The 11,220-nt window shown below is 25.8% G+C and overlaps 1 protein-coding gene across 1 annotated transcript; it reads left to right on the top strand.

Annotated features, from left to right (window-relative positions):
- The first annotated feature begins 2,159 nt into the window (after positions 1–2,159).
- On the top strand, positions 2,160–10,961 carry LOC107171620 (uncharacterized). The gene is made up of 8 exons (XM_015521868.2): positions 2,160–2,374; positions 7,711–7,865; positions 7,980–8,319; positions 8,393–8,504; positions 8,619–8,869; positions 9,925–10,022; positions 10,084–10,316; positions 10,700–10,961. Exons 3-8 carry the CDS (start codon positions 8,008–8,010, stop codon positions 10,771–10,773), a joined length of 1,080 nt encoding a protein of 359 aa, XP_015377354.2. The 5' UTR covers positions 2,160–2,374; positions 7,711–7,865; positions 7,980–8,007; the 3' UTR covers positions 10,774–10,961.
- Positions 10,962–11,220: the final 259 nt, after the last annotated feature.

The following is an 11,220-nucleotide window of genomic DNA, read 5'->3' as shown; positions in this document are numbered from 1 at the left end:
TAATTTCATATTTAGATATTCATCTAAATCAAAAATTAAATAAAACGTAAAACAGGTCATCGTCAGTTTTTATAATTGTAGGTACCTATTCATATAAGATATTGTATACAATATGTTCTACATAAATTAATCATATTAAATTTAAATTATGGAAATGGATTGAAAATCTACTAAGTTAAAGCAAATTTATTTGTTGACTTCGTAGGAATGATAGTTATTTTAGCAAAACATGAATCGTATGATCTAATTAAACTCGATTGGAACGCGAATTTTTTTTATGACATTCTGTAAACATCTAATAGTAAGTGAAACTTTCTAAAAAACATTAATTGCGTAGGTAGCTAGAAGATAGGTAATTTAACTTGTTTTCAAAAATAAATGCAATAATTTGTTCATAAAACAACAGGTTGGTACACGAATTGAGTCCAGCCTTATCCAAACGACACGAACTGCGTCAATAGAAATCTTAACGATAAATCATCTAAACTTATGTATAGAGCAATGGGGCTTTATCCAGACATTCCGACAATTACGACTTATGATTTAATCTTAATGTGTACAATTTATACATCACGCTAGATCATCCTCAATTCAAAACTGCCAGACAATTTACCTGGTTTACATAATGTTTTATTGATAGAAAATATACTAACTAATCAAGATAACAATTTTACATTAAAGTACGAAAATGAAAATTATAAAGTATCTTTATTACTTATTAGTTATTAGTATTTTATAAACTATTTACAATTTAAATTAAAAAGTTTATTCAATATTTTACAACTTTTAAAAGTCGTAAAAAATAAAAATGATTACCACTGGTTAAAAGTTTATAATAGTATGTTATACTCAACATAGTAATACACCCAAATATATTTCAATTCATTCATGTTTTATAAATGTAAGAAAAGAAACCAATCAAACAATGTATTATTCGTGTAATTAAAAAAAGAGATGGTACGCGAAAAAGACAAAGTATGAAAATATCCAACTAATCCGTCTTGATTATAATGTTACTAAGGTATATCGTTTTACCAGTATTTTGATTTCTAATTTCATATTTACATTTTTTTTTTTTTTATAATTTATAATCTTATTACATTCATATAATTAAATTCACTTATAATTGCATAAGGCACATATCAATGAAAAAAGTTATTTTTATTAGCCTACCGATCAGTGGCATATCCAGCCCACCATAAGGTGGAAGAGGTGGAGGGCGAATATTAAAACCAACTTAAAATTTGTTAAGATTCTTTTTTCTAAGTATTTCTTCTTCAATAAACACCGCTTACGGGGAGGTGTCCATAAAAAGGTACCGCGGAAGCAAGTTTGGGAATCATTAAAATATAAGGTTCCTCGTAATAGTTGCAACATTTGTTCATTATAACATATTTTTTTTAATTATATAGGTAGACGCATTCGTTTTACAAGGATATCTAAGTATACTATGTTCAAATTTTAAAGATATTTTTCATTACGTAAATGAGTTAATTACTTTTTCCGTGAGCTGCATATTGATAAAATAACGTAGAAAATAAGTAATAACTATTATAATACATTTATATGCATAATACATATACATTTTATTTCATACAGTACATACATTACATCTACGATTATGATTTTAAAAGTTCAGATTTGAAGTTAATATGCTAAAAGAAAAGAAAATAATTCCAAAGAGGTTGTAAAGTTAAGCTATATGAATTACAAAAATGTAGATTAAAGCATAAAATATAATATGACGTACTGTTGTTGTCTGTCGAATACTATGGTATTCGTATTTCATTTTGTAAGAAATTACTTTGATTTGACAGTCAACAATAACATAAATGTCAGTAATTTTTACTCAAAATGGATATTGAGACCATGAAAATAGCATGAAAAATAAATAAGTATAAATTAAATCAAATTGATATCTTTCTACGTTAGTAGAATAGTATTTTAATTATTAGTGCTTAAAATATTTTCTAAAATGCATCACATTTAATTATATTTTGTTTTTCAAATGGCTGTATAATTGATCAATTGGGTATACAAAGTTGTGTTATTAAATTATACTATATCCTTACATAATTGTTTGTTACGTTGGTAACAACTATATTAAATGAAATACGTCACGACTAGATAAGACTATCATAGTATCATATTATTATCATTGCATGTGTGGTTCACAACTCCATGAGTTTCTACTAAAAAGCTTTCAAATGAATTTTTGATGTTTTAAAAATTATCAATTGAATCAAGTAAAAAATTGTTGTTTTTTAATTATGAATAAAGACATTGATATGTGATGTTAGCTGTCAACAATTCAAAATAGATTTTATGTGACGTAATATTTTTGATCTAATAAATTAGTGTAGGTATTGATAAGGTAAGGTATTTTTTAATATTACATTATTATTGTTATTTTTAACATTTTGTAGATAATCTAAGTTCTCTTCCTTCTCATATTTACCCATAGGTACTTTGAACTTATGCGCTAAAATTCAGAATTCTTGATATTTGTTAATAATTATCTGATCAGATAAACACAGTAATATTGAAAAAGGCAAAAATTTGAAATTTTTTTGTTTATTTTCAATAAAATTTAATTTGAATTATATACCGTTGGTTCATTGTTCAAATTATATAAATAATTTATGCATATTAGGAATAATTTTACCATGACTCGACTTATTATCGTAGTGATTTCCGATTGTACTTCTTTGTTCAACATAATATTATCATAGATCCTCTATTATCTCATTATTATCGTAATTAGTTATGTTGGTAGTATGATATTATTTTAACATCCTTGAAGATTATATGGAATCATAGATAATAAAAGAATGGATAGGCCATTCCTATATTAACATAGGGGTTTACGGGCCGGAATGTGGATGAGAGACAGATTGCTTTTTATATAGTGCTCTCACTTCATTAAGGGGTATTATCATTTATTTTATAGCAATTTTGATATTTTTATACTGATAAAAACCTTTGTAACCTCATTATTCATGTCTGTGCGATAAGGCCTGATGGCCTATTCATTCTTTTATTATCTATGTATGGAATAAGGAGACCAAACTCACACGACCGTCTCATGGATAATATAAGAATTGATATGCTATAGAGGACCCACTAAGATGGATAATGTATTATATATTATCCATCTCGGTGGAAGGACTCGACTTTATCACACGGGCTTTAAATGAACTATTATTTAAGATTACATTACTCATTAACATACATAAGATAACAAACGACTTCTTTTGCTAGTGAGAGACCACTTTCTCTCTTATACGTTAAAGATCACTACCCATATCGGTGCATGAATGTAGCCACGAGGAATATAACTTTTCGTTCCAAGAACATGAGCTACTAGCTGTGCTATCTATTCGCGATCATCGCAAACGTCCCGTAATGAACCGCACAAATAAACGGCCACAGGCTGCGCTGCAATCGCTAAAGTAGCTTTGTAGTATAATTATGTTTTAACTTTTCGGATTGTATGTACATGCATTATTTTTAACCATAACTCCATTTAAATTCAAATTTTATTGTTTGTACATTACGCATTTTTACATAAAGTACATATTATGTGTATAGTCATTTCATAAACAGTCCTTTTTTTACACTGTATTTAGTTATTTCATACCAATACTCTGTTAAAAATGAGATTGGTACACGGTGGTGACTGGTTTTCGCCGGCGGCGCGCAGATCATCTCAAGCTGTGTCGCGGAACAAAACCACGTCCGTGCGCAGTACGAAGCACCTGTACTTATCTCATTTTGAACAGACTATAATATATATCTGTGTACACAGTAAGATTGAGCTTGATGCTATTCGATGCACCATACATTTATGCTGTCACATCCTTGTTTCTTAAGAATTTTAATGAAATATATATGTATGTACAAGTATAAATGAGTAGTCGTACAAGCTATATAATTTAAAAAGGACCAGGGTTCAAAAAAATGCATATATATTTTCCTAAAAAACGTAAGGAAATGAATAATCATTATACTACATGGGTTAAAGTAGCAACATAGCGACTGCAGCACAGCCTGTGGCCGTTGAATTGTGTGACTCATTCAAGACGTTATCAGAAGCGGAGTTTGGTTTCCTTCACGTACCTACCTAGATAAAATGAATCACGATTAAAAACATGCGTTGTCCAAGAAATCTTGAATAGTGTCTCCGAAGTAAATTGCTGTAAATAGCTGTAAATTACCTACTAGTACTCAAATGTTAAAGTGACTATAAATGCAGTTATTATTTAAATATAAACTGTAATCGCGTGATAGTCGATATATGACATATAATCGCTATTGTGGCAATTTCCAGCTGTTTATAACGATTTATTTCGAAGATACTTTTCAAGTATGGAAATTATAGGTCGATTTAGGCTATTATTAGGTGCATGTAAGAATAAATGCTTGCAAAGGCGAATCTAGCGCTACTAATATTCATCTCCTAGTTTATAAAATGAATACAAATAGCGCAAGATTTGCACTTACATGCACTTTTCAGCTATTTAATATTGATTATAGAGATTCATTTCAGTAGATACTTTTTATGTATGGGAATCATGGGTCGATAGGCAATCATACTATCTACTGTCGTAGAATAGACTGGAAACGAACTAGCGGACGAGTGATAGGAGCCGGGCAGCTTAAGCTTTTGAGTAGATCTATGCAGGGAGAAATGCACGCAAGTAAGAATCTAGCGCTACCTATACTCATCAACTAGCTTATAAAATGAATATAGATAGCGCTAGATTCGCACTTGCAGCATACATTTCCCCGCGTGTAATTTTGATTATAACCTTAAGTGATCCGGTGATTAGGCTTTTTATTTCCACTTTTCAGTCTATTCAATCTTAGTTCGTGGTTTCTTTATTCTAGTCTGTAATGATAACATCACAATTATACAATTTATTTGTGTTTATAAAAAGTTTCCTTGTACACACTGTATAAATGTATAGATGTTTTTCGGTGTAACCCATTTACTATAATATTACCAATCGTATTTTGTTGAAATAATTGAATAATTAATTCAATTTTATTTTTTAATAACTGATTTAAATAACTAATTAAACTTATTTGTCAACCCATAGATAATAGAAGCATGAATAGGCTATGTAACCTTATTACACGGAAATTAATTCGTAAATTATTTGAGGTTACAAGAGGCAATAGATAGATGACATCATCATAATTTCAAATTTTTTTTGGAACATAACATAACAAACTTCCTCTTGTGGGAGTGAGAGACTTACTCTCTTCCCCATTAAAGGCCGTGTCTTCTTGTGTTGTGTGTATTAACATGGCTTATCCATTCTTCTATTATCTAATTATCAAACAAATACAATTAAATATCATTATTATTATTATATATGTATATTTATTTTCGATATTATTTCTGTACATTATAATCACAGTGTGGAATCAGACGATATTATGTTTAATTTTTAATTCATTATTATGTGTTATATTCATTATGCAGGTGATTATTTTAAGTGGGTACATTAATTATCTCGAAAATTATTTATTTATTTCAAAATATTTTTTTACATGGTTTCAAGTTGTTAAAAAACCAACGTTTTTATTAAAAAATTATATTTTTAAATATTTTTTATCCTTATCATTTTTAAGTTTTTTACTTTTTTGAATGACAACATAGAGTTTTAATTTCATATTCCAAAGCAGAATATTTTTCTTAGTATTTTGTTTCATAAAAATCGAATTTAGGACGAGTAGTTTATGAGTTATATGTATTTAAAGTTTAGACAAGCGGAATAGTGGACAAACATTTTGCGGGGTAACCATACTACTCCACTCTACCAATCTAAACTTTAAATACTTATAACTCAAAAACTACTTGCCATAAATTTGATTTTTATGAACCAAAATACTTAGAAAAATATTCTACTTTGGAATATGAAATTAAAACTCTATGTTGTCATTAAAAGTAAAAAACTTAAAAAATTATACCGATAAAAAATATTTTAAAATAATTTTTTAAATAAAAACGTTTGTTTTTTAACAACTTGAAGCCATGTAAAAAAATATTTTGGAAAAAGTAAATACTTTTCGAGATAATTAGTGTACCTCCTTAAAAGAAACACCCTGTATTTACCAAAAGGGTATTATATCTGTTGATTTATAAAAATAAATAAATCAATTAACCGTTTTCATATTTGTAATAAAATTAATTTCTATTTCAATTAATTTTGTAAAAGAGTTTTACTTAAATTATTTATTTATATTATTAAATACATTTTTTCTCCATATAACATTTAATTAATTATTAATTGTATCATTACTTTTGTTCAATTTTTAACATGGAACCAGTTAATAAAATAAGTATTCAAGTCCTTGGAAAAAAAACAGGGTAAACCTAAGCTTAAAAACTAAACCATAAGTATTTTTATCACAATGATATTAAATTATTTATTTTGTCCAGTACAAATTTTATTATATTACAGATATTTATTTTATTTACCCAATTTATACATATTATAATTACACATATAATGTAGAAATAACTACAAGCAGTATAATCACTAATTCAGAAATAGAAATTATACATCCTCTATATCTGTCGTTACACAATAATATGTAACTGAGTACATGATAGGATACAAATTATAATTTATAAATATACTTATAATTGATTTAACATTTAGAAAAATACTATTAGAACCCAGATCTAACAATTAACTAAATTATTCATATTTTATTTATTTGTTATAATTTATGTTTTAAATCATACAGTTTATATACCTGGTTTTTTCCATACTTTGAAATTTTCACTATTCATCTGCAAACAATTTTTAATTTTAGATGAAGTTAGTTGATTTATCTAAGTATCTAACTATTTTTATTATAAAAACACCTTTGTGCTAACCACAGTTTATGCCCAATATGGTAGCATTTAAAACTTTCTTGAACAGTAGTGCTTGTTTTAATTTTTTTTTTTTTATTGCCTTGATTTATTGCCTAGAACATCACCATAGAAAAATTGCGTTCAGCAGTATCGATTTTGTTTGTTTGATTGACTTTTCTAAAATTCTAAGGAAGGTTAGAACATGATTTGAATTTATAGTTAATGTGAGTTTTACTTTTTATGTTTTACAAAAGTACACTTATTAAAAATTTGATTAAAAGTTAAAAATATCATGAAAACCCACAAATGTTAACAAATATAATATTCTTACCTTTATCTTTGATTATATTTTGGTCCATTCATTTTTATATTAAAGCCAACAAAACAAAATTAGTTTTGTTGAATGTTTGAACCCAAGTTTCCTATAATGTACGTCAGGAGGACAGTACAGTAAACTACATGTATCTCACATAATATTAAATAGTAGGCACCTAGTTTATATTTTTTTTATTATAAAAAATGATTAAGTTTTTATTTATCCAATTCAATTTAAACACTTGCATCACATTTTATATACTATGATGATAATTTATGCCTATAAATTTATATTTCACAGTTTAAAACTAATACCAATATTATAATAATATACGAACCAGGTGTTATACCTTATAATAAAATCCAATATCCGATAATATGATAAATCAAATTAAATTTTTTTTGTTATTAGAATTATGGTGCCTATATCAGAAATATTAAGATAGTATTAAAATTGATTTATATAAGTTATATTATTTATATTCATTTTTATTTAATCGTTCATAATTTTTTTTTTTCAGTAAAGTATTTTTGAAGAATCTAAAATGTTAAATCTACGTATATAAAGAAATAATAAACAATTCAATTTGAATATGAATATAGTGTGTTTATGTAGATATTGTATTGCGATAGAATAACTATTATGGTTTATATCAGCGTATAAATTAGTTAACAGGTAAAAAAAAAAATTTAACTATATTTTTATCTTGTAACTTATAAAAAAATAAGATTTGTAAAAGCTATAATATATAAATAATGATTTAAAATCAAAATATGTAAATTAATATAGAATAAAAATTATTCTAAAAGAAAAAATTATGACAAAAAGAAAAAGACCTCAAGAAAAATCTCGTGAAATAACCAAAAATATTAAACTAAGTACAAGGAATAGTTATAATGTGATGCATGAACACAATTACTTTTATGATGTTGATAAAAAAAAATGCCGATGGCCTGATGAAAATGAATATTCAAATCATACTGAAATAATAACAGATAATCATGATGAATGTGATTCTATACCAGATTGGTGTATAGGTGAAAGTTCAAGTGATGAAGAGGATGATACTAAAGATATGCTTCTTTCTCATATATTAAAAAAAGAATTTGAAAAATACTTATTAAATGAGGTAAGATTTTATTAAATAATGTAATGTTTTAGATTACCTATCATAGTTATTGTTTATAATTTCTAAATTCCAGTACAAAAATAAGAATTGCACAAATGGTTTGTTTCCGTTTAATGAAGAAAAAATGTGTAACGAATCAAATAATATAAATAATCATGATTTGTCAAATGTCTCAAATGATTCAAGTAATATAATTAATTAAAATAATTTAATTAACTGTAGAAAACAATGTAAAATAATGCAAATAATTCCAACTTTTATACAAAATATAAATTTAAAAACTTAAATCCTTTTTCTAGGCACAGAATTTCAAGTTAATTTAAGTGATCAATCATGTATGACGCATATTGTTGAGAACAATTGTACACATGAAGAATTATTACCAAATGCTTCAATGAATATAAAAGCAAGAAAAGATTTATGTGATAATAATTTGCAAAATTATTTATTGAGCTCATCATTACATTTAAGCAATTCACTGTTAGTGATAAAAGCATGTCCTTCATTTAATAATGCTGATTTAACAAAAACAGATACACCTACAAACAATGTAATTATAAAATATAAACATATTTACTTATACATAGGTATTATTTATAACTACTGTTCTGTAGTATAGTATAGTAACTAGTCTAAGCAATGGTATACCATGGGCTTAGTGGTGCTGAGTTCCAAAATTTTACCTATGACATTAGACACCTCTACGTTAATGTTTTACATTCACCTATTTCTTAAACTTACCCTACCAAACATAAAACGCTAAGAATAGTTTTTATGTAATGATATCCACTTCTAGTTCAAAATTAACTATAATGTCTAATAATATTATCATAAAATATTTAGAATGACAAAGGCGACTTTCTTACCTAAAACAATTGTCATAGTTTATATTTTGGTGCCACTGGGTAGGCTCAAGGGTATGATTGAGAAGTCGCCCCAAGAGCCAAATTCTGAGTCCCATTCAGGGGTGCTTGTACTTGAGGTTCAAACTTTCAAAGTTCTTAACCCCGATGATGAATTTATATTTTACTATATGTTAAATTAACAATTTTATAGTTTATCATATTGTATTTATTAGGTAATAAAAATAAGTATCATAAATACTATTTTGGCTCCATACCATCAGTTGCACCTTAAATATAACTACTATTTAAATGGCCTAATCTGAAGTGCAGCTTGGATTTTATTATGTTATTTATATCATAGTTTATTTGCAAAATAAAAGTATTTAATTTTTCATAGCCTTTGTTCACTATAGATCTTAATCTGTGCCTGCTCACAATTTAAAACTTGAAAAAAGGATCAGTGATCTTTGTGCGTTGTTATATGGATAAACAATTTTATTAGTTAAATCTTAAAATCTTAAAATGTATAATATGTTATTTATTTTTTGAATTTTTCTCATATTATCCATGTATCTATTATCTAATAAAATCTGTGTTACTAGCTACCAAAAGTCATTTTTTTAAATAATCCTTCTATAAGTATTATATAAACACATAATATACCTACCTAGTTTATTGTTTTTTATTATTATTTAGTGTTTATTGTATATTATTTTATACATAATTATAATTATAAATATTTATTGCATGCACATTTTAGGTGTGTCCACCATTACATTGGATTCATTTAATATATTTAACTATAAAAAACTCTCCTACAGAGAATGTAACTTGTTATGATATACAACGTTCAGTCAGGTATTTTATTTTATTCAACTATTTTCTTTTGATATTAAATAATGTACATTATTATTTTTAGACGTTGGTTCCCCTATTATTGTTTAAGATCATATGTCAAATTTATTGGTGTAATATTAAGTCATATAAATCATAACTGTCAAAAATATTTTCACTGTAATTCATTTACAACTATTATACACCAAGATGATACATGGACAATTAATAGTATCTATATAAATACTTTGGAAGAAAGTTTAATGAAAACTGTAGAAACTTATGAAGATGAAATAAAATCAGCAATGATCCATCCTGGTGATTATATTGATCTATTGTGATATTAATACATTGTATGAGAAATGGGCAAACCATTTTTATTTGAGAGCCAATAAGTGTAAAATAAAATTTGGCTTATAATATTATTATGTTTATTAAATACTTATACAATATATGCTTTATATACACATAGTAATTGTTACTCTTTTTATTTAAGATAATATTTTATTTTATTATAATTTCAGAAGTTTGCCCATTCCTTTACTTTATAATATATTAAATTTTAAGTACTAGAATTTGATCAGAGGTACCAAAGTAAAAATTTTACTTAAGGTAACCCAAATATTTTTTATTGCATATACTGTATAGTGTATTTATTAAGTGAAAAATATGATGTATAATTACCTTGTATTTAATTTCAGATCAATTATCAGCAATACTTAATGGATATGGTGTACTTTATTTGGGGTGTGGCCAAAATGCTATTAAAAAATAACATTTTTTGATATAAAAATTATTTCAATTATAATTTAATACACAAAGAATTAATTTGATTATAATCCTGAAGCTACTTCTAAATGTTCCATGAAACTGTATTAAATTTAAAATTCTAAATATTTTTAAAATAGATTATATGTATAGATCTATAGTATGAAATATATGGCTGCCTAGTTATTAATAAAATACATTCTATATTTTATCTAAGACCTAAATCATGATTTATTATTGAACACAAATTTAAAACAACCATATTACAGTTACCTATTCAGTAAACTGAAGAGGTACTCTCGAAACAGCTTCTTTGGGGAAAATCAACTTTCTCTTTTTTTTCCTTTGTTTTACTCTTTGGTATTCTATTATAATATTCTATTATCTGTATTACTTTGAATTATATAGATCTAAAAAAATCATTTCAACTTAAATGTTCAAATTTAGAACATTA

The sequence above is a fragment of the Diuraphis noxia genome, unplaced genomic scaffold, assembly GCF_037042655.1.
Source record: "Diuraphis noxia isolate RWA-SAM2 unplaced genomic scaffold, SU_Dnox_SAM2 contig0003, whole genome shotgun sequence".
Classification (NCBI taxonomy): domain Eukaryota; kingdom Metazoa; phylum Arthropoda; class Insecta; order Hemiptera; family Aphididae; genus Diuraphis; species Diuraphis noxia.
This window is presented reverse-complemented; position numbering and strand designations above follow the sequence as displayed.